At 44.3% G+C, this 24,843-nt stretch overlaps 1 protein-coding gene across 3 annotated transcripts in view; it reads left to right on the plus strand.

Annotated features, from left to right (window-relative positions):
* The first annotated feature begins 21,847 nt into the window (after nt 1-21,847).
* Nucleotides 21,848-24,843, plus strand: part of ZSWIM8 (zinc finger SWIM-type containing 8) — a 108,929-nt gene continuing 105,933 nt past the window's right edge. For 2 of the 3 annotated variants that reach the window (XM_063128838.1, XM_063128841.1), the window contains exon 1: nt 21,849-22,728. In XM_063128838.1, coding sequence (XP_062984908.1) covers nt 22,551-22,728 — 178 coding nt within the window. In that variant the 5' untranslated portion in view covers nt 21,849-22,550. Of the gene's footprint in view, nt 22,729-24,843 lie in introns of all 3 variants that reach the window. The other variant, XM_063128839.1, reaches the window with a different exon arrangement.

Raw genomic sequence — 24,843 nt, forward strand, 5'->3', positions numbered from 1 at the left:
TCAAAGACATGTAACTTTGCTAAGAAACTGAATACAAGGCAGAGGTGAGATGTGAGCCCCAAATGCCAAATCACTTATTTGCCCCTAGAACAAAATGCCCATTTCTCAGAAGGCAAACTGGTAATGTTTGGAGAAGCACAAACACACACAGGCAACACCCCCCCACACACAAATAAATCAGATAAAACACCCACCCACATAAGGCACAGGCAAAGTTCCCCTCCTCATTCCCACTCCACTCTAGCCCCACAAGAACACCTACCACCCCCACCCACTTTCTTTCTTTATTCCCGGGTGGCTGGGGCAAGCTTGGACTGCAGCCACTCACCATTTTTATTTTTTAACAGTGCTTCTGGGGTTCATGTGGGGCCTGCCAGCTTCTCAGTTAAAATACACAAACACAAACACACACACACACACACACACACACACACACACACACACACACACACAGAGGCACATTGGTGCCCAAGGGCACCACATTAGAGACCCCAGATTTAACCAGTCATCACGCTTATGTAGATATATAGTTGCTCTCAAGTGTGTTATACAAAATACCTCTAAAGTGGAAGAACGCCACCGCTCTCACCCCATCTTTCGATATCTGTTGATACTATCATCAGTTTCAGAAAGCAAGATACTGGTTAATGGTAATGTATCACTTGGCCGAGATTGTATCTGGTGTAAAGCCACATAGCGTCATTTGCTTACGCCATCCTTTGTTCCATTAATTTCAACACACTATCCTCCCCTCAGCACTCAAAAAGACAAGGTGCAGTAATTACTAAATTGTCTGTTCTGTGTTATTAGCATGAGGTGTAATTACAGCTGCCAATGTTAATTACTATCATCCTTTCCCCTCAGCCTAGAATGTGCTTTCCAGACCATCTATCCATGAGAGAACTTCTAAATACTGGTGAACTAGAAGACTAGTTAGTGAATCTGTCACTGTCTTATTGGACTTGGGTATACGGTTTAGGCACACAAAAACCACTTAGCTAAAGGCTCAAAGGAAAGCATAATCTTTTTGAAAACGAGAAAATGAAATGTCAGCAGCTCATGGTATTATGAAGGCAGCTCATGAAGGCAGTACATCTAGTCACAAATATCTCAAAAATTGCCTTGAGTATTTGATAGATCTCTGATGATTTGACTTGTATTACCTTCAACTTTGCACTGGGTTTGTTGGCACATACTTGCCAAACCTGTAGATTAGGGTTGGGCAAGCTCTTTGCTGTCAAGGGCTACATTCGTTTGTGGGTAATCTGCTGGGGGATGCCGTGCCTGTGGTGGGCAGGTCCAAAGCCAAAAGCAGGGAGAGGGGGTGCCACTCCCCCCCTTTATCTCTTCCCCCTCTTCCTTCCCACTCAGTGGGCTGCCACGGAAGGGATCAATTGCTCTTGCCAGTGGTCTAGTCTGGTCGCCTGCAAAGGGATTTTGAAATCCCGCCAAGGGCTGCAGGTTGCCAATTCCTGCTCTAGAAGTTCCCAGTCACCTCTGACCCACCAAATCACCTTATTTTGTAAAGGATGCAAAACACACATTTGTAAATGCTTCATTTGATGAAAGAATGTCTGTGTCAAGCTGTAACCCCCTTGGGGCAGGGACCACTCTTCTTGTTTGTTACTCTGTAAAACACCATGTGCACATTGGTGGTGTTCTGTAACTACCAATAACAAGTTAAAAGCAAAAACGTAAATCAATAGATGCTCCGTAATCGAGTACAACTCTATCCACAGGCAGGGAGGCTGTGCAAATCTATTCTGCCCAAGAGTTGGCAAACTGATAGTGCTGGGCTATGACTGGTCTTACCATAGCCCCCCCTTTTTTTAGAGTAGTGTAAACATGCGAGTAGTGTAAACATGCTAGCCCCCATCCCAATGTAATTTCTGTCACCTTCTAGACATGGAGGTTGACTTTCTGAAGGAGATAGCTTCCTCTCCATGGAGGGGCCCCATTGGAACTTGGAACATTGATTTCCCACTATTTTAAATTGCCTGGAGAAATTCCATGGATAGAGGAGGCTCTCCCCTTCAGAAAATTGCCCTCCATGGGTAGAGGGTGACGGAACTGGCAATGGAGAGGGTAGAGCTAGGATGCTGCCCCTCCTTGTATGGTTACCCTAAAATAGAATACTGAAAGAGGGCAGGCTACAGTGTGGTGTAGTGGCTAAGGTGTTGGACTGGGAGTCAGGAGATCCGGGTTCTTGTCCCCACTTGGCCATAGAAACCCACTGGGTGACTTTGGGCCAGTCACAGACTCTCAGTCCAGCCAACCTCACAGGATTGTTCTTGTGAGGATAACACGGAGAGGAGGAGGATTATGTACACCGCCTTGGGTTCCTTGGAGGAAAAAAGGCAGGATATAAACACAATAAATAAATAAATAAACAAATAAAATAATTCACTACTCAGTATATGTGCATGTGTTCGTTACAGACTACAGCGCAAGGAAATGCGGAAAACAGAACTGTTATTGTTGAAAACAATTCTTATCAGCTCAGGAGAAATCTAAGCAGTGCCTTAGTAGTAGTAAAGCTTTATTGTTTCACCCAATGGTTACAACAATGGCAAGAGTGGAAACACCGCTCTAGGACTTAGTACATTTTCCCACACAAGCATAATAAAAACAATGCTAAAACAAACCATCCATTCTGCAAGGTCAGAAATTTTGCTCTATACATTTGGGCTGTAAGAGCGAAGTTGGCCAATGTGACAGTCTTGCTATTGCATGCAAACAAAAAGTATATTCTTTCTGAATTGGACCAGCTGGACTTATTCTCAAAAAACCACAATCTAAATATTTAGAACAAATTTGAGGATAGACAGGGCAGTAGAACAGATAATGAGGCAGGTCCTCCACTTTGCCACTATGGCAAGGACGGAGTCTCGAGGCATAAGGAATTTTATTAAAACGCCCTTCTAGCACTGCTGTTTTCATTTGTTGCATCTTTAATCGTGCAAGGGCTGATCTGAGACGAGGATTAGAAATTAGAGTCAGGTAGCGTTCACATTCAAATTTAAGCTTAGTCTCTTCAAACCAAGGTGCTATCTTATTACTTGAGACTGCATTTGAATAGAAACACTATTGACCCTCTCCTTAAAGACCTCTTTGCTGTGAGCTAAATTCAAAGTAGTAAAGTATTGAGAAGAAAAATCATCATCATGAATCTGAGGAATCGGTTTCTGAAACCAAGATGATGTATTTGATGAATTCCTCTCATTTGCTCTAAAAGACACAATTTAGGTAATCTGGTTGGAGGGGAAAAATAAGTCTTGAGCCAGTAGTTAAAGGCCCTGATGGCAGTGATATAGTTGACTATTATTACGCCAGTTTCTGAGCATAAAAATGAAGCAGGTGTGTGCCTTGTTACACCTAGAATTGTCCTTGACAATTTATTTTGAAACATTTCCATGTCGTATGAGGATTTCAGAGCCCATAATTCTCCATGCACAAACTGAGGGATAAGTTTTGATTTCAACAAGGTTAGCATTGGGTGGATTTGGTAACCTCCCCTTGTGTGCCAGAACTTTAATAGTCCATTTAATTGCTGGTTTGTCTTTAATTGCAAGGATTTAAAATGGGCATCCCAGCCTCCTGAAGCTGAAAAAAGAACACCTAGATAGCGATAAGATGATACTTGCTTGATGGGATGGGTATTTATTCTCCATTTGTGTAATAGAGATATGTGACCAAAGACCATGACTTTGGTTTTCCCATAGTCCATAGATAGTAAATTTGGGGGGGAATATTCAGCCAATGCTGATAGTAATCTATGTAAACCAATCTGTGTATGTGAAATGAGAATCAGGTCATCATCATAGAGAAGAAAGGACAGTTTCCTTTCTTCTAATTTTACTGGGAAGAAAGAATCACCAGTCAAGTAAAGAACTATATCATTTGCAAATAGATTAAAGAGAAGAGGGGCCAGGACACACCCTTGAAGATTGGGATTACTGTAGAAGTATTCCAGCCCTTTGGGAAGTCACCGCATAGATGCATATGGTCAAACAATTTGGCCAAAACAGGCAGCCACCACTTGAAGTTACATTTGAATACTTCTGCTGGGACATAGTCTTCTCCTGGGGCTTTTTTGGCTGGCAGCGTATTAATTAATAGCTCTATCTCTTTGTATGATACAGGGGGCCATGGCTCTATGGCACCAAGAATGGAGCTCAAAGGCAGATGCAATTGTGGGGTATCAGCATTGAATAGGACGCTGTAGTGTTCCTCTCAGTCTGTCTTTGATATCTGTGAGTTTACAGTGAATATGAGCTTTATCACACCAGCGTTATACTGTGCAATCCGTGTGAATTGCATGCAAAGGACTCAGAAGATTTCCACCTTATAATCTGCTTTGATTGTGACGTACTCCAATGCATCCTGCCTTAATTGTGCAATAAAGCCAAAAGATTCGCCGTATTTAGCCCCTACTTTTTGAGCGTATCTTCTGAGCTGCCGCTGGGGCGCAGGAGCAGGATTTTAAAGAAATGCTTACATCTGCGTAAGCTTTAAAGATAAAGACACCAAAATTGGCACAGTAATAGATATTAGGGAGAGCTTTAAGCATAACCACATTTGAATTGAATTGGTTCATCCGTTGATTTTTTATTGATTTTTTACATTTCCCCCTTAAACTCACTTCCTGGTATGCAAAGGATCACTGTCGCCCGGTAGCAAAAACAACAACAACCGCAAAAGCTTAGTGCTACGGGGATAATCCGAGGGAAGCAGGGACGGGGGATGAAGCTTTATATCACTGTTTAAGCTGTTATTTACAATCTTCCAAAAGGCTGCCGTATCTTTTGTCTTCATAGCTGTGTCCAAACTATGCCAGAGATGTCATTGAAATATCATTTCCTTATTTCTGATTAGTTTCCTGTGCATTACATATTACACAACTGCCCTAGAGTCTACTTTCCCCCTCCTTTTACAGAGTTCCACTTGATTTCTTTTAAACTGACAGTAACATAATTTAACAATCAGGACAAGTGAAGCTTAAGACAGATTCTAAATTAGCAGAAGATTAAACTGAGGTAAACTAATTACACTTCACAAATGCTTAAACCATTGTTCATCAGGAATCACAGTACCTGTGGCTGCTGTTACCACACATTTTCAGATTTTAGGAATGCCCTTTTGTCACTCAGTGGCTCAGGGTTGGGCCCTACCATTAGAATGGATGAAGCAGCTGCTTCAGGTGGCAGTTGCTGAGGGGCAGGGACCACTGGCAAGACATTGGAGGACAGAGCTGTGTGTACCGCATGGCCTGCCCCGCGTCCTCCAAGCTAGCCTGCTGCTCTCAGGCGCAGTGGAATACTAGATCATTGCTGGTGTCAAAGTAAAATTCAACTGCCAGTCTGCTCAGCTTCTGCATATGTATTGAAGGAAGCGCTATCTTGTCCTTTGCCTCAGGCAAAATGCCTTAGTCTGGCAGCCCTGCTCTGGCAAACTGTCCCTTGGCAAGTGGCTTAATTCGACAATGTTCTCCATAACAATGTAAGAAGCGCCTTTGCTGAATCAGGCCAAAAAGACCTGTCTATCCCAGCATTCTGTTTCCACAAAGGCCAACTAGATGATCCAATGGGAAGCCCACAAGCAGGACTTGCATGCAATAGCACCCTCCCTTTTGAGTTCTCCAGCACTTGGTGTAAAGAGGCATAATCCCTCTGATACTGGACCGAGGATGTAGCCATCATGTCTAGTAGTCACTGGTAGCTTTGCCCGCCACAACTGTATAATCCCATTTTAAAGCTGCCCAAGTTGGTGGCTGTCACTACACCTTCTGTTAGCAGCAGTTTGATTATCCACTGTGTGAAAAAGTACTTATTTTTGTCTTATCCCGAATCTGCCACCATTCAGCTTCTTTGGATGACCCCAAGTTCTAGTGTTATGAGAGGAGAAAATAGGTTATTTATTCCTATGGAAGCTTGAGGCTATTGGTAGTTCTCTCATGGATAGATTGTCTGGAAAGCACATTCTAGGCTGACGGTCCCCCATGCTGTTTAACTCCTTTCGTCGCCAGCTGAAGACCTTTTTATTCACTCAGTATTTTAACACTTAATTTTAACTTAAATTTAAATTATACTGTTTTAACTCTGTATTTTAACCTTATATCAATTTTGCTGCGTGGTTTTATCCTGGTTGTGCTTTTTATATTGTATTTTGTATTTGTGTTTTTAACTTGTTGGTTGTTTTATGATGGTTTTAATTTTTGTGAACCGCCCAGAGAGCTTCGGCTATTGGGCGGTATAAAAATGTAATAAATAAATAAATAAATAAATAAATTTACATGAAACCATCGGGTACGGTCATTCGGAGTTTTGGACTGTGTGTCATCAGCATGCTGATGACACGCAGCTCTACTTCTCCTTTTCATCTTTATCAGGTGAGGCTGTGGATGTGCTGAACCGTGCCTGTCTGCGACAATGGACTGGATGAGGGCTAATAAACTGAAACTCAATCCAGACAAGACTGAGATGCTGTTAATGGATGGTTCTTCTGTCCGGATAGTGGGTGCTCAACCTGCTCTGGATGGGGTTGGCCTTCCTCTGAAGGAGCAGGTTCGTAACTTGGGGGCTCTCCTAGAACCATCTCTGTCACTTGAGGCTCAGATGGCCTTGGTGGCATGGAGTGCCTTCTACCAGCTTCAGCTGGTGGCCCAGCTACGCCCCTATCTGGACAGGGATAACTTAGCTTCATAGAATCATAGAATCATAGAATAGCAGAGTTGGAAGGGGCCTACAAGGCCATCGAGTCCAACCCCCTGCTCAATGCAGGAATCCACCCTAAAGCATCCCTGACAGATGGTTGTCCAGCTGCCTCTTGAAGGCCTCTAGTGTGGGAGAGCCCACAAGCTCCCTAGGTAGCTGATTCCATTGTTGCACTGCTCTAACAGTCAGGAAGTTTTTCCTGATGTCCAGCTGGAATCTGGCTTCCTTTAACTTGAGCCCGTTATTCCGTGTCCTGCACTCTGGGAGGATCGAGAAGAGATCCTGGCCCTCCTCTGTGTGACAACCTTTTAAGTATTTGAAGAGTGCTATCATGTCTCCCCTCAATCTTCTCTTCTCCAGGCTAAACATGCCCAGTTCTTTCAGTCTCTCTTCATAGGGCTTTGTTTCTAGACCTCTGATCATCCTGGTTGCCCTCTTCTGAACACGCTCCAGCTTGTCTGCGTCCTTCTTGAATTGTGGAGCCCAGAACTGGACGCAATACTCTAGATGAGGCCTAACCAGGGCCGAATAGAGAGGAACCAGTACCTCACGTGATTTGGAAGCTATACTTCTATTAATGCAGCCCAAAATAGCATTGGCCTTTCTTGCAGCCATATCACACTGTTGGCTCATATTCAGCTTGTGATCTACAACAATTCCAAGATCTTTCTCGTTTGTAGTATTGCTGAGCCAAGTGTCCCCCATCTTGTAACTGTGCATTTGGTTTCTATTCCCTAAATGTAGAACTTGGCATTTATCCCTATTAAATTTCATTCTGTTGTTTTCAGCCCAGCACTCCAGAAAATCACTTTGAAATTTGTTTCTGTCTTCCAGGGTATTAGCTATCCCACCCAATTTTGTGTCATCTGCAAATTTGATCAGCGTTCCCTGCACCTCCTCGTCCAAATCATTAATAAAAATGTTGAAGAGCACTGGGCCCAGGACTGAGCCCTGCGGCACCCCACTCGTTGCCTCTCCCCAGTTTGAGAAGGTTCCATTGATAAGTACTCTTTGAGTCCGATTCTGTAGCCAACTGTGGATCCACCTAATAGTTGTTCCATCTAGCCCACTTTTAGCTAGTTTGTTAATCAGAATGTCATGTGGTACTTTGTCAAAAGCTTTGCTGAAGTCAAGATAGATGACGTCCACAGCATTCCCACAGTCCACAAGGGAGGTTATCCTATCAAAAAATGAGATCAAATTAGTCTGACAGGATTTGTTCCTGACAAATCCATGTTGGCTTCTAGTAATCACTGCATTGATTTCAAGGTGTTTACAGATTGACTTCTTTATAATCTGCTCCAGAATTTTCCCAGGGATGGATGTCAGACTGACTGGTCTGTAGTTCCCAGGTTCCTCCTTTTTGCCCTTTTTGAAGATAGGGACGTTAGCCCTCCTCCAGTCATCCGGCACCTCACCCGTCTTCCATGATTTTGCAAAGATAATAGACAAAGGTTCTGAGAGTTCTTCCGCTAGCTCCTTCATTACTCTTGGATGCAGTTCATCGGGCCCTGGAGATTTGAACTCATTCAAGGAAATTAGGTGTTCTTTGACCATTTGTTTATCAATCTCAAACTGCAATCCTGCCCCCTCAACTTCTGCTTCACTTTTTCCAGGGGTGTCATAGACCCGCTTTTGGGAGAACACTGAGGCAAAGTAGGAATTGAGCACTTCAGCCTTTTCTTTGTCATCTGTTATCAATTTGCCATCCTCATTAAGCAGTTGAACCACCATTTCTTTCCTCTGTCTTTTACTACTCACGTATCTGAAGAAAGCCTTTTTATTGCTTTTAGCATCCCTCGCTAATCTCAGCTCATTCACAGCTTTAGCCTTCCTGACGCCATTTCGGCACTTCTGCGCCACTTGTCTGTACTCTTCTTTTGTAGCCTGGCCTTCCTTCCACTTCCTATATGTATCCCTTTTTGTTTTCAGTTCATCAATAAGCTTTTTGTGGAGCCACATTGGTTTCCTCTGTTGTCTTATATCTTTTCTCCTTGTTGGAATTGTTTGTAACTGTGCCTTTAAAATTTCATTTTTTAGATGCTCCCACCCATCCTGCACTCCTTTTCTCTTTAGGCTCCCTTGCCACGGGACCTTACTTATTATAGTTCTGAGTTTATTAAAATCAGCTTTCCTAAAATCCAGATTACGTGTATGGCTACGCTCGACTTTTGTCTCCTTCATAATCAAGAATTCAAGTATGACGTGGTCACTTTCCCCCAGAGTTCCCGTAACTGCCACTTTATCCACTAAGTCATCCCTATTGGTCAATAACAAGTCAAGGATTGCCGATCCTCTAGTTCCTTCCACCACTTTCTGTAGGAGAAAGTTATCACCCATACATGTCAGGAATTTCTTGGAAGGGCCGCTTTTGGCAGTAATGGTCTCCCAACAGATATCAGGGTAATTGAAGTCCCCCATCACTACTACATCACACTTCCTTGAAACACTGGTAATTTGTTTCTCAAAAGTTTCGTCCTCGTCTTCTCCTTGATTGGGTGGTCGGTAGTAGACTCCGATTATCATATTCTTTTTATTCCTAGCCCCATTTATTTTAATCCAGACGCTCTTGACGGGGCTCCCAATCTCATCCGCCTGTATTTCTGTGCAGGGATAGGTATTTTTAACATATAGTGCAACTCCACCTCCCTTTCTATTTCTTCTGTTCTTTTTGAACAAGTTATATCCTTCAATTGCTATATTCCAGTCATGGGAGTCATCCCACCAAGTTTCAGTTATACCTATCAAGTCGTATTTGCCTTCATGTAATAAGAGTTCAAGTTCATTCTGTTTGTTTCCCATGCTCTGGGCATTAGTATATAGACATCGAAGACCATGTTGTCTATGCTCTGGTAACCTCCAAATTAGATTACTGCAATGCCCTCTACGTGGGGCTGTCTTTGAAGACGGTTCGGAAGCTGTAGCTTGTGCAAAATGAAGCATCCAGATTGATAACTGGAATCAGGTGGTTTGAACATATAAGACCGATTCTGGCTTGCTTACATTGGCTGCCTGTATGTTACTAAGCCCAATTCAAGGTGCTGGTTTTAACATATAAAGCCTTACATGGCTTGGGACCACATTACCTGACGGAACGCTTCTCCTGACATGAACCTACCTGAACACTACGCTCATCATCTAAGGTCCTCCTCAGGGTGCCTACTCCAAGGGAAGCTCAGAGGATGGCAACAAGGGAGAGGGCTTTTTCAGTGGTGGCCCCCCAATTATGGAATGATCTCCCCGACAAGGCTCACCTGGTGCCAACATTGTTATCTTTTCGGCGCCAGGTTAAGACTTTTCTCTTCTCCCAGGCATTTAACAGCATATGCTGAGTTTTTTAACTGACCCCAGAATAGTTGTTTTAAATGGATATTGTTTGTTTTTTGTTTGTTTGCTTGTCTTTATGCTTTTTATGGTTTTAAATTTTGTATATTTGTTTTTAATGTTCACTGTTTTTAACCTTTGTAAACCACCCAGAGAGCTTCAGCTATCGGGCGGTATATATATGTAATAAATAAAATAAAAAATAAAATAAAGTGCATATTTTGCCAGATATTGTGCAAGCCAGCCAATATCTCCAGCCTCAAACAATCCCCCACCCCTCTCTCTGCCAGTGTCTCCCAATAGTCTAGCCAGGCTGAGCACTTGTTCCCTGGGGCTGGGGTGACAGCTTATAGCTTGGTTGCATCCGGTGACTCTTGTTTTTTTAAAAAAAACTCCACCGCCAGCTGCCTCTGCCTGCACCAACACTGGACTCTGAGATGCTCTTAAAAAGGCTGTGTGAGGCCCGCCAGCCTCTCAGGGCTCAGCTACAGCCATCTCTGAGTTGTGTGTTCAGTCTAACACTGACTCTAAAAGATATGCTAGCCAGCCAAAGCTGCAAATCTATTTTTCTCTGACACACACTTCAAATGTTCTGCATTGCATGCCAGCAGTGCAGGCAGAGCTTAGCTCAGAAGTGATGTGGAAAGGGTAGCGAAACAAAGCAACGACATACCAGGTTCCAACATCCGCAGCACAGGGCATCTGTAAAGACGAGACTGGCACCTCACTGTTGGTCGTGAGAGTTTTTCTCAAAGGATGACCCTTCATCACCCATGATGTGGAACTTTGAGAAAAGGGCCTCTGGCCCATTCTGTTTTGCCCTGTGGGCTGCTTGGACTGACCTCTCCTTTCCCACATTTTGATCTGTGGATGCCTCGCCTCTGCTGAGCTCCAGGTGCCCAACTGCCCACCAAATCTGCAACAGGAAAGGTGCCCTGCTCACCCAGCACTTCTTAGCTAAAAACTGGATATCCCCTTGATGTCAAGGGCTGAAACTGCTCAAAGTGCAAGAACCCAAAGAGGAGGTTTGACAACCTGAGTTTGAAGGATATGGCTTGCGAAGGTTTTTTAAAACATTAATTTTAAAACCTTAAACTTTTAGAAAAATCTAAAAATCAATGGATGAACAGATCTGTTTCAAACTTGGCATGGCTAAAGTTCTCCTTAAGAGCAATCGTGGTGCCAAGTTTCATTTCTTTATCTTTAAAAATAACATTTTTTAAAAATAATAATAATTTTAAAATGTTAAATTTTAAAACCTTAAATTTTTTTAAAATGCTAAAAATCAATGGAGTAGATCTGCTTTAAATTTGGTATGGCTAAGGCCCTACATAAAAGCTATCATGGTGCCAAGTTTCATCTCTTTATCTTTAAAAATGACAGAGATATAAGCATTTTCGTTAATTCCCATTAAAGAAGAGCTGCCGTTTGGCTGGGGAAGATTGAAAAAAACAGATTTCCCCTCAAATTTCATAATGCCCCCCCCCCCCATTTCCTGGAATTGTTACCAAAAATACTGACAAATCTGGGTTTTTCCTGTCATATGGTCACCCTGAAAGTTTCTCTAGACAACACATGCAGGATTCTACCACCTACCTGTCATTGCTCTCTGAAAGTTTCTCTAGACAGCAACTTTAAGGCAGTAGCAGTAGCTGGTGCTGCCACCATAGACACTGGAAAATTATGGTGATGCAGTAGTCTGAAACATAGAACTTCTATTAGTAGTTGAAAGTTCGCACTTGGGCTCAGTTATCTTTTTTTATGTGTCATCGATCAGGACTTAAGGACCACTCACATGTTTAACACTTAACACACAGGGCCGCTAGATTTCTATACAGAATTTATTCCTCCTCCAGGACAGAAATCAACGGAGTAATCCAGGATTTCACCCTAGCAGTGACTGAGCAGCAGGTACATCTCCCCTCCAACCCCAAAACAAAAGGCTTTATTAAACACATGAGCACACTCTTTCTAACTCAGATCTCATTCTGTTAGATCAATGTTCTTTTCACCCAAGGACGAAATCCAAACAGCCCTTAAGCACGACTCCACCATTCCAGCAACAGAGGGTTCAAAAGCGCTTTATTGATTAGTAATCAAGGCCTGGTCTCTTCAAAGGGAGCAATCAGACCAAAGACATAGGGAGTACAGTACAGTATTTGAGCTTGCAAGGGGCAGGGCCCAGTAGCAGCATCAACCAATCAGAACATAACACTGGGGCATAGCTAATTATGCTAAACAGTTCTGTAAACAATACCTTTGGCCTGACAGTAAGTTACAGAAGTTAACTTTGACACAGCAGCACTGGAGCCAGCTGGAGCCAGAGCTCTTGTTTATGTTAGATAAGAAGGATGCACTCAAGGAGACATTCTCGCATACAGGACATCATGACATTTTGCCTGCAATATGATGGCTACTTTACAGTTTCCTGTTAAAAAATGGAGAGACCTCTGCTAACATTTTCCCCCTTTTAAAGCAATAAAAAACTTAAGCTTGCTAGCTTCTTTTAGATCATCTATGGCTTAGGCTTCATAATGCAAATACATTTGCTGGTGGATTACAGATTTTGCAAGATTTTTCACAAAAGACAAAATACAGGGAAGACAAAAAGCAAGGATAAACAAAAATCATTACAATGGAACAAAATACAATGCAAGAAATCTTTCTTTTAACTACTCCATTAGGTATTACTTGGTAGGCTACAAGTCCTTTGGAACGTGGATCTTGCACCCACAAACTTCTGGCATGTGTGTAATTCATTTTTAAAACTCAGTCAGCTGCCTATCTTGTGTTTACTTTTGAGTTCTAATAGGTTAGGGGCACAATGACTGGAAGTAATTTATTACTTACATCTCTCCTCTTTAGCTGTTCACAAATCCAACAGTTTTTGGTCACAAGCTTTTGTAAGGCAGGAAGATAAGGTTTGCAAAGAACGTCTGGCAATTGTGGAATGAAGTTAAGTTACTTATGAGTGGTAAAAGGCACAAATATAGGCAAAATCCTTTCTTAAAAACATTTGCTATGGCAATTAAAGAAACACTTGGAACTTATCAAAATTACAGCTACACAATCTTCACTAGTTTTGCTTATCAAATTTAACTTTACTGTCCCTTAAATGTTGGGCTGAGTACTTAGGTTGCTCCGTGCTGGTTTCTTCGCCTGTGTTTCTGGTGGCTTCCGGTGCAACAGAAGGCAGATGGCCGTTGCTTTGCCTGTGTCCTCCTGGCACACGGGGCCAGGAGAGGCTTTATTTTAGAACAATGTGTCCATTTATCTGTCTCTTAATAATTTCACAGCAGAATGACTTACAAGTACAATGCAGTAAGGACTTTCTCACTTCTGGGGTTCTACTTTTGAGCAGGCAGGCTGGAACAAGTGGATAGGGTTCTTCTAATGACAATCTCTGGAAAGGTACAGCGTAACGGTGGAGCTGAAAAAGAAAACTGCAGGGCAATTACATATTCTTGGAATAAAACATTCCCCAATTCCCATTTAATTTTTTTCTTGTTCCCCCACTAAAACCTGAGGGGAAAAGCCAAACATTAGTTCAAAAGGAAACAATTTAAGACTTTTTCTGACTTTAACAACGCAATTGGAAATACATCCACCCATTTCAAGGAAATTTCTAATTTAATTTTTGCTAGGGTCTCTTTTCAGGGTCCTATTCATTCTATCTGCTTACCAGACTGGAGTCTTCATAGTATGGAGGCGCCAGTTTATTTTTAGGGCTTTTGCCATGTTCTATACTACCTAAGAAGTAAAATAGCTTTCTAGATCGGATTCCATGGTTTCAGGCAAGAAAAAAACTTCTTCTTAACCAGTCAGTTAGTTAACAAAAACAAGTAGGTATTCAAAAAACGTTTACATTTCAACAAAGTCAATCTGGATTCCTTAAAAAAAAGATAACAAGTCCATGTCTGCAGGGGCTTTTCTTTTGATGCATTTACAAATGAGGCCAGTAAAAACAATTCACTGAGCATTTATTTATATTCCTTGGCTGATCATGGTTCTCAAAAAGTCTTTCAGTCATTGAAGAGGCTGGTCAATGTCCATCTTGTGAGGTCTTTTAAGCAGGGTGTTCATCATTTTTCTTGGCACATCAGGGGTAACAAATCATCTTTCTGGATTTTTGAAAGCTTTGAGTTCTTGTGCTAATTCCAAGTCTTCTTTTTCATAAGGTGGATTCAAATACTGAGAAATGGGCTAGCTCCAGTCATGGCAGCTTGTTTGTAGACAAATTAGCCAATTCTTTTGGCAACATCAGGGCTTCTAACAGATCAACTGTTAATTCTCCATGGGTCACTGGCTGCTCACTGGCAGTCACAAATCTTCTTTCTTTCCAAATCTGTCCATGTGATATTTTGAATCAGTAAATATAGTGTTTCGAGTTCAGCTGCTTCTTGTACAATTGTAGCTGGATCCATCAGTAAACAACTCGAGGTCATCATATAGGTCTGGGCAAGGTTTGGTGCCAAATTGCAAGACTTCAAGGCATTCATGCTCTGGAAAGTTTTCTTTTCTTTGTAGTTCAGGTATCAATGTGGCAGGATTCAATGAGGCGAGCCTTGTGTCCATGAGGAGGTTGATCTCATATCTGGACTGGCAGATGGGGTTCAGGTGTCGGCTTCTTCCACTGTACTCCACTGGTCTGTGCCACTTTTTGGCACAGCACACCTGAGGCTGGTAGTGCAAACACAGTAATGCAAGCTGGAGTTTTTAATTGCTTTAATCATTTCACAAGTCCATTTTTAAAAAGCAATAAATAGCTGTATTCTTCTTCTGGCTTCTAATTTCAAAGGATACTGATGCAAGGACACAGGGGTACTTTTAGGCTTCAATTGTAGTTGCATTTAGGACTCAGCATTGTCTCATTGGCAAAAGCATTTCAAATGTTCTATTAGGCCAAAGGAAATTTGGGCCTACAACTTAGTTAGAATATCTCTGCCCAAAAGAACCACTGGGCAATTTTCAGAACACAACATTCAAAACACACACAAAAATATAGCAATTCAGTATTTCCAATTTTCGTCAGCAGAGGACGCAAGATTGTCCATTCACTTTAACTTTTTCAAGGCAGGGCTTTTTCACCCCCCTTTTCCTTCTGGTCAAAAACCATGCCACGTACACTAACCTTCAAACATTTTCCTGTTTCACCTCTTCTATTCACATACTTTTTCAACTTCACTTTACTTTTCTTCAAATCAACTTCACTTCAAATCAACATTCTCAGAACAACCTTTTACACATTTCCACATTCCTCTCCACTTTATACATTTCTCTGACATTAAGCAACATCCTTTTTCTTTCTCTCATTTTGGCAAAACGGTTGACAAAACGTCTGCGCTATTTGTGCTTACAAGGACTTGAGCTTTTTTAACTCAGGCAGTGAATCTTCAAAGCTATGGAAGACATTTCTTCTGTGAAAGTGGGGTTCTACATTTTCTAATTATCTGAGGTTTGTGAAAGACAAAATACACAAAGTCTTCAAAATCTTTGGACTACTTTCACTGAAAACAAAACATTCTTTCTGCTTATCTCTAGCTGCTAAGTACAGAAGAAGCAGCAAACACTAGGAAGGAGGAGGCTGCAAGGGGGATCCGTAGGAGGGAAACAAAAGCTTCAAATTTCTTTCACTTGGGCCGGGCGGAAATACAAACTGACAATTCTTTTCTTTCACTTTTAACACAAACATCAACTTTTCTGTAATTCACATTCCAACACTCAAGGGCAATCCTATGAGAGGTACATTTACTTAATTACATTTCTATTTTTGCAAATTGATTCCAATGACACAGCTGAAATTAACTTTGGATCAAGTTCAAAAAATCCACAAGGGGGCAATCTAACATAAAAAGACGTTCACGGTCACAAAACATTTTTAACTCATTGTTACGCAGCTTTCCCAAAGACAACAACCAATGGGCTCGGGGACTCTTTTCCAATACGGACTATAAGCTTCCCATTTCTGAGGTCAATTGTGAACATCCAACTCCCTCCTTTTCCCGTCAGGGTCCCAGGGATAGAGGTTTCACTCACCAAATAGCCATCTCCCGTCTTCGCCCTTTCGTATCACGTCTGATTGCAAATTGTTGTCGCCTGTTCCCTTCCATCTGTCAGGTGGAGTCGGTTTTGTAACCTTGGCTCGAATGGTCCCGTCAATTCGGTCTCCATGTCTGCACAGTGCACGATTCAACCTACTAGAGGCAAGAGAAATCTCTTGGCGATCGCTTCCTCAATCTAGGCTCTCCGTTCCACTGGCAGGCATGAATCCGACTTGGGTTAGATCCGAGTCATGGCACCATGACGAAATCCAAACAGCCCTTAAGCACGACTCCACCATTCCAGCAACAGAGGGTTCAAAAGCGCTTTATTGATTAGTAATCAAGGCCTGGTCTCTTCAAAGGGAGCAATCAGAACAAAGACATAGGGAATACAGTACAGTATTTGAGCTTGTAAGGGCTTGTAAGGGGCAGGGCCCAGTAGCAGCATTAACCAATCAGAACATAACACTGGGGCATAGCTAATTATGCTAAACAGTTCTGTAAACAAAACCTTTGGCCTGACAGTAAGTTACAGAAGTTAACTTTGACACAGCAGCACTGGAGCCAGAGCTCTTGTTTATAGATAAGACATTAGATGTTAGATAAGAAGGATGCACTCAAGGAGACATTCTCGCATACAGGACATCATGACATTTTGCCTGCAATATGATGGCTACTTTACAGTTTCCTGTTAAAAATGGAGAGACCTCTGCTAACAATTCCATGTGAAATATTCAATTTTATTTAGTTTTTTAATATGTAAAGTTCAATGTGTCTGCATGCACCTGAACAGAGCGCAAGGCTCCTGCATGCAATGGAACGCTAGCTTTGGGTTGTCTAGAGGTGGCGGAGGGGCATTTTAAACACACGGACCATGGCTATAAAGTGAGGTTCAAGATAATATGACCTGTTCTCGGTTTGATTGGAAATAGATATGCTGCTACCCAACCCTAGCTAGGTGAAAATCTTGGACATTTTCATTGATTCCAATGTGAACCCAGAAATTCCTTCTCCAGACGATTAGGCAGGTCGCATGCCGTTTCCTAGCTCTGTGTCTCCACTTGAAGCCCAGAATTAACCCGCATTGTCCATAAGACAGGAGGGCAAGGCACAGAGTCCTCGTTTCAGAAGCTGGTTGGTGAGATAGGTAAAGTCTGTCCCTGGTATTTGGAACGCGGGTCGCTTATCTGATTGGGAAAAAATAGGGACGGTTTTGCATCAAGAACCCCATGCCTCGATTGAAATCTTGCTTTCTTGGTTTCAGTGCCTAGTAGATCCTGAAAAATTCCACCAAATAAACTCAGCCACTTTGCCTACTGGCGGGCTAAGCGTTAATCCACCACCCCAATACAAAGCAGTCGAAATTTGTAAGCCAGCACCCCCTGTAGTTTCTGCTTTTGCATTGGCACCCGCTCCTGAGGAAAACCCACCTCAGTACGTTTTAGTTACTAGCGGTTTGAGCATAAATCTGCCACCGCATCATAATGCAATAGAGATATGTAAGCCAAAATCTTCCCTGGACCCCACTTTTACGTCAGCACCAACTCCTGATCCACAGCCACCTCAAATTGTTTCATCTCAACAAGTTTTAGAAGCCCAATTAACTTGCAAGCAAGGAGCAATGGCAGGGAGGTCAGAAATGCTTTCTTTGTGTCCCGTGCACGATACTGGCCAATTAAAACCACAGAGTGCCTGTATTGTAGATTATAAACCCTTGCCATGCCCTGTCTTTAACACGCCTCAAGCGCAGAGCGTTTTGCCAGCAGCAGCAGCCCAGCCAATGAAGGCGGACAGGCAGCCAATCGCATCCACCTCCCCCGGGCAGGCAGGCAGGCAAAGCAAGCTCCCTTCGCTGCGTCCATCCGCTGCTCCGCGCAGCAGCTGCGCCTCCTTTCTCCTTTCCTTCCTCCCCGGGCAGCAAGCGCACAAGCCCCCTTGCCATCCTGCCAGCTCTGCCTCCACCTCCTCCTCCGCGCCGCCGCCCGCTGCCCACAGAGCCCAGATCTCGCAGCCGGGCAGCGCAGCGGCGGAGCGGCCACCAGCCATAAGCGTCAAAGGCACCAGACTTTGTGTGCTAGAGAGCGAGTGAGGTGGAGTAAGAGCGCAGCAAGTTGCCCAGACTGCTGGCCTAGGCTCAGAAGTGCTTTAGAGGCGCCTCTGCTGCGCTGCTTCTCCAGGCGAGGCTGGGTCAAGAGCGCGCGCGGCAGCCAGAAATGCAAACCAAAGCCCCACGCCGTCGCACGGGGAAGGCAGCCGCCTCCCTGCGCGACAAGCTGGCCACGTTCAGACAAGTGCACCTTAAGTCCCACACGCGCCCTGAAGACGCAAGGGCAAGCCTTTTCGTATTTCAACTCTCTCTCCTCCTGTGTGCTTTGTCTGCCCTCCACCATAGCTTCCAGCATAGCTTCCACCCCTGCCGCCACAAGTGGCAGTGCAAGAATAGATCCTATCTTGCAAGAAGAAGTAGAATTTAAATTTCCCAGAGAAGTGCAAGTAGTTTCCTCCCAATTTTCTGATCCTTTGCCTTCTGGATATTTAGGCTTAGTACTGCCCTTCTCAAGCAGTGCGAAGAAAAGAATATTTATCGTCCCAAGAGTAATTGATTCTGATTTTGCCAACACCATTTTGGTGCAGCTTTGGGCAAGTCTGCCACGGACCCTTCCGCTTCACAGCAGGCCCCCTCAGCTCTTTTCAGCTCCTTAGAACATTTCCGCAGGGGGGCTACCAGTTGAATGTGAGGCAAACAGGTCCGGCACAGCTGATTATAATCACAAGCCAGTAGTTAAAGCACTAAGTGCTACCATCATCTCTTGCCAGCCACAGTTACAACTGCTCTTAGAGAGTAAGCCGTTCTTGGAGTCACTTGATTCGGGACCTGATGTTTCTGTCATAAGAAAGAGATTTTGGCTTTCTGAGTAGCTCATAAGTGACTGCCCTTAGCTGTAGCTCTTGTAAAAAGAGCCAAACCAAAAAGAGCTTGTTCTCATCCACCAATCCCTTACCTGGCTTACAACAATGCCAGAGCAATGGCCACTCTCTAAAGAGAAACTCATTGCTCTGCATGAATTAGTTAAAAATAACTAGCCGCCCAACCTGAATTTAATCCCCCCAAAGATTTTCAAGTTATAGTGATTGATTTAAAAGACTAGTTTTTTCACCATTCCTCTGGCGAAAGCTGATTAAAGTTTGCTTTTACAGTTTCTGTCTTAAATCATGAAAAACCTGTCCTGCCCCAGGGCAGAGTATGTTAAATAGTCACTATCTGTTGGTCTTTTGTTTCCCAAACACAAGCTTATGCAGATCTCAGAGCAGAGTTAGAAAGAGCCTACAAGGCCATCAGTCCAACCCCCTGCTCAATGCAGGAATCCACCCTAAAGCATGCCTGACAGATGCTTGTCCAGCTGCCCCTTGAATGCCTCTAGTGTAGGAGAGCTCACCACCTCCCTAATTTGTTTCCTCTCACTAAAATGCAGATTGAATGCCTTCTGCAAATGTCTGTAGCATTGCAAATATCAATAGATAAGTTTATGAGATCTTTTCTTTTCACCTCCCCCAACGCTTGTTTTTCTGTGTATTGACTCATCATTTCCCCCTACAAGACCTCCGTTCCCATGTTCCACTCTCTCATGTGCTCACCTTGTATGCAGATGAGAGAAGAGTAACTCACTTTAATCCTATCACCCAGCAGTGAGAAGCTATTTTAGCGCTGCAAATGTATCTGCTTTCAAAATTGAATCTCTATTTTTGACTCCCAAATATGTGTGCTTTCTAATTGCTAATTTACCTGGATTATGGGCAGGTCATCGCACCTCCTTATCTCAGTAATTGGCTATTGTCTTGCAAGCAGTACATCCTGTTTAACTTCCAGCTTAAACCCGGGAACAAACATGATGAGGAAAGCTAATTTAGCAAACACCGGTAATGAGAAAAGTTAATTACCTTACTCAAACCTGACAATGGACGATGACTCACCCAAGGAGGAGGGGGAAATTGAAAGAGTACAGAATGGTATATAAACTCTTGACATGCTCCTTAATAAACGTAATATTCCATCATCACCCATCAGCTGTGTGAGTTGATCACCCAACTCACACACACTCAGCATTACTCACTCCAAACAAACACACGCATGAACACATGCATTCACTCAAAGACCCCCGCACCCCATTCACGTTCCAGAAGTCCGAACGGGGAGCCGCCCCACCCCCACCCCAGCGCCCCTGGCTTCGCTTTGGCTGGGCGGGCGCCGGGCGCCATCTTGCCCGCCCAGGCCCAGCTGAACCCTTGGGCCGGGCGGCTCACAGCCAACGCAAGAGTGCTGCGCTGTGCCCGGCGCCCCTCTGAGCTTTGCGCTCTAGGCGGCCGCCTGAGTGCCTCTGTGGCAGCACCAGCCCTGACTGCGGGTCGGATGGAGAAATCCCAGATTTTAGCGCAGCTGCGATTGTGCCTCAGCGGCCTCCCCGAAATCATCCCTTATTTCATGTCAGAAACGGGGCGTGCGCGTGCGTTTAGTTTTTCTTTCTTTAAAGCATTTAAAAACCACGCGCGGCGCGCGCTGGACGTGGGGTTTCCACACGAAACGAGCCAGTGTGGCGCAGCGGCTGAAGCGTGGGACTGGGAGCCGGGAGGTTCTCGCCCCCCCTCGGCCATGGAGACCCGCTGGGTGACTTCGGGCCAGTCACGGGCTCTCAGCCCGACCACCTCACAGGGTGGTTGTTGTGAGGATAAAGGGGAGAGATGGAGGAGGAGGAGGATCACGGACGCCACCTCGGGTTCCCGGGAGGAAGACAGGCAGGATATAAACGCAATAATAAATAAAATAAAAACCCCACTAGAAAGACCGCGAACTCCGGTTCCTGTCGCTCCCTGTCGCTGGGCGGGAGGCCGGCGAGACGCACTCGGGGGCGGCTAAACCATCACATCTGCGCTAAGAAACAAACCAACCCTGGTGGTTTCTTCTGCGCTCCTTTGTATTTTTGGTTTTCAACGGGCAGCCTCTCACCTGCGTCGGAAGCGGCCAGGCGGTGCCGTTTCCCCTGAAAACAGGCAACTGCGATTTGCAGCTTCCGATCTCTGTGATCAATGAGGACCGCTTGGATTTGTCACTCTAATTTCTATCTCTACGGTCAGTGCGGCGGAAGCCGGAAGGTGCGCGGCCGGAAGCGGGCTTCAGCTGACGAGGGGGCGGAGCCCCAGCGCCAGTCCGTGGCTCGGAGGGAGGGAGGGAGGCAGGCAGGCAGGCGCGTGCGCGCGGGGGGCCATTTTAAGTGCTCGTCCAGCGACGGCCGAGAGGAGTGATCGGTGCGTCAGGCGCGGCCGGACCCTTTCCGGGAAGGCGGGCAGGAGCGGCGCGGCCTTCTTCCTCCTCTCGTGGTCCCGGGGGGGACCTTGCTGCTGTGGGGCCCCTGTGGAGGGATTCCGGGCCCGGACGGCGGACGCGCGCAAGGAAGAGACGCCTCCGGGGGCGCCTCAGTCCCGTCTCCGTCCGCCTCCCGAGTTCTGCTCCCCGCCGCCGCCGCCGCCGCCTCAAGCCCGGGGAGGCCGCCGCCGCCGCCGCCCTTTCCATTCGGCGCCCCTTGCAGCTGCTGCCGCCGCCGCCGCCCTCCCGTTTCCCTCCCTCCGGCTCGCTCTTACCCGGCGTCCTGCGCCTCTTGGTCCTCTGTCACTCCGCGCAGCCCCCCCCTCCGCCCGCCCCGCTCCGCTCCTCGTTGCCTCTCGGCCCCCTCCCCCAGGTGTGCGTGTGTCTGCTCACCCCCCCACGCCCTCCGGTCTGCTCGTCTCCTCCTGGCAGCGCAACAGCTTCTGCCGCCGCCGCCGCCTCCATCATCACTACTTCTCACAAAGTTCCGCGCCGGGGGCTCCCTCCCCCCTCCCTCCTCCCCCCCGAGGCCGGCGGACGCTGTGCAGGACGGAGAGTGGACTCGAAGCCGCTGCCGTGTCTTCGCCAAACGCTGGAGTGACAATGGGGGCAGCACGTAGGGCGGCCGGGTTGTACGGAGGCGCCCGCGGCGTCTAGGATTCCTTGCCAGACAATGGCGCTGGAAAGGGCCACGGGGATCTCCCTGCGGGTGTGCCGTTCCCTCCGGGTATCTCTAAGGTGAAAACCTCGAGCACGTCGGCCTCTTTCTTCCGTGTGTTGAGGTGGCCTTGTAGGGGTCCACTTTTATGTGTCCTTGTGTTAGCCAAGTCAAGGGTCATTTAGCGGATCTACTTTTCTCCTTCCTCCTTTAAAGTTTCAAGACTGGTCCTCTGGATGTCTTATGTTGGGTGGCCTCCGTGTCAAAATTCTCGTACTTCTCACACTGGAGTTGCTTCAATTTTTTTTTTTTAAATATTGCCACTTCCTCATTGTATTGGAGAAATATGAGCAATTGAACCTGATGTACTAATACAGGTTGTCCTGGAGTCGTGTTACCGTATCTCTCTGAGAGCGAAGGCCTGTCTTTTTCCTTCACTTGTTTTTTTTGATGTGATGGAACTAATGTTTGCCGAGTGGGAGGACGGGGAGAGGTTTTCATTTGAAGACTCTGACCGTTTTGAGGAAGACTCCCTTTGTTCCTTCATTTCTGAGGCAGAAAGCCTATGCCAGAACTGGAGAGGATGGCGGAAGCAATCAGCTGGACCCAACTCTCCCACTGTCAAAATGAAAGGTGAGTGAATATATGCTGGGCGTAAAAATTGTGTGTGTATACAGTTGCACAGGGCTACCAGCAAAGTTATGTTGCCTGTTAGGAATATATAAGTGTGATGAATTTGAAAAGAATAATGTCGTTCGAATCAGTGGTAGAATGAGACTTGGGTTAAAGTAAGGTACGTGATTCAAGGTAGCTAATTTTTCATGAACTTTAGCTGTACTCATATACACACCTATTTGGAAGTAAGTTTAGTAGGAATTGCTGGGACATTTCCAATTAGGTTGCAAGAAAATAGCATTAATTAAATAGAACAAGGTAAAGCTCATCTCTTCCACCAAAATCTCTGAGGTCTGTAGGTGTGTTGTCTGAATTTTGGTGTGATTGCCTTCACAGTTTAATTAGTATGCTGTTGCTTGAATCAAATGTATAGTGATGTTGACTGAGTGGGAATATAGAGAGATGTTACAGTGCCTACAGGATTGTCCTAGTTATAGGCATAATCCCCTAACGGGATTATACCTTGCTCTTGTGATAGTTATGCTGTTATCGTCAAAGGTTAAGTGGGTGGTTTAGAATTTTGGCATCAGTCACTTGAAAATGCTACACAATGACCCTATCATTGCACTTTTACTCAAACTAACAGCAGAATGTAAGGAATTCAAATGCTGTCATTCCTTTTATCCAACTATTGTTGCTCTTGTTGAAACTGAACTATCATTTGCAACATGTCATGTATTAAACATTATAATGTGTAGTGTCTATTCGAAGTGGAACCAAATCTTAAAGTGGTATATGCATGTTAACAATAAATACTTTATATTAGTACGAATACTCTCATGATCCTATCAGCTCATGCTGGAATACTTGTCTGAACCAAGTAGATTAAAAAAAAATTGCAAATTTATTTCTATCAAACATATTCATTAGTTTTCTCTTTCTCTGGTTTACTTGCTGTAGCTCACACACCTCGTGAAACCTGACAGAGCGCTGCTTCATGTGTTATACTGTAGCAAACACACATGCTGTGTGTTATGCAGTTGCAACCAACCCTGGCTCCCTGACAACTGCATCTGTATCAGATGCATGACATTAAACACTTGTATGTTAAACATGTGCATTACACTTTCAGATGTAAACGTTTATATATTACATGAAATGTCTTGTGTAGATATGTTTCAACTGCTTAAAGCAGCGCTGTTGGGAAGAGGTGATGTGTAAAGAATATAATTGTGAATCCAGTCTGTATTCTCCAGCTGTGGGTGTATAGTGAAAGATCTGCACTGTTTTGAGCTTGATATATGTCCCCTTCACAGGAAGAACCCAGGCTTTAAAAAGTTATATGTCAAATTGTTACATGTCACACTTGTGAAAACTTGCAGAAGGTTGCAAATGTGTGGTTAAGATTGCCAGATCAAATTGTAAAAATACTACCCTTTCTTTATATGGAGATTGCCAGTATGAAACTAGTCAAGACTTAGTAGTTGAGATCATCTTGATTTAGAGCTTTGTTATGGGTAAAAGCCAAAGGTACAACAATACAGAAGGCAGCAGTTGGAATAGACACAATAGAATAATGCTAATCAGCACACAACTGCTAAAATATTAAATGGTATCAAAAGAACTGGGGTGGTAAACAGACATTTTATATAACTTATCATAGATAAACAAACATTTTATATAACTTATCATATATTAAACATAAGAATACAACGATAATTTACAAAAAAACAATCAGTTTTGCAATAATCAGATGGTTGTCAAGAGGCAGCTGGACAACCACCTGTCAGGTGTGCTTTAAGGTGGATTCCTGCATTGAGCAGGGGGTTGGACTCAATGGCCTTGTAGGCCCCTTCCAACATCTACTGTTCTATGATTCTAAGTGTTTACAAAAACAATAACCGAACACGAGTGGTTTACAAAAACAGTGATAACTGAATTACAGGCCTCCGGCTTCTTCCACCTGTTTCACAACTGCTTTGTCAGAGTCAGAATATCACAACTGAAAAACATAATTTAAAATAAAATAAAATGAAAAACCCAAAGAGGAGGTTACACATCCAAAATGTTAATATGTGTCAGCTGGTGAGTTATATCATCATTTTGTAAATTATCATTGTATTCTTACGTTTA

Source organism: Elgaria multicarinata, chromosome 6 (genome assembly GCF_023053635.1).
Source record: "Elgaria multicarinata webbii isolate HBS135686 ecotype San Diego chromosome 6, rElgMul1.1.pri, whole genome shotgun sequence".
Lineage (NCBI taxonomy): Eukaryota > Metazoa > Chordata > Lepidosauria > Squamata > Anguidae > Elgaria > Elgaria multicarinata.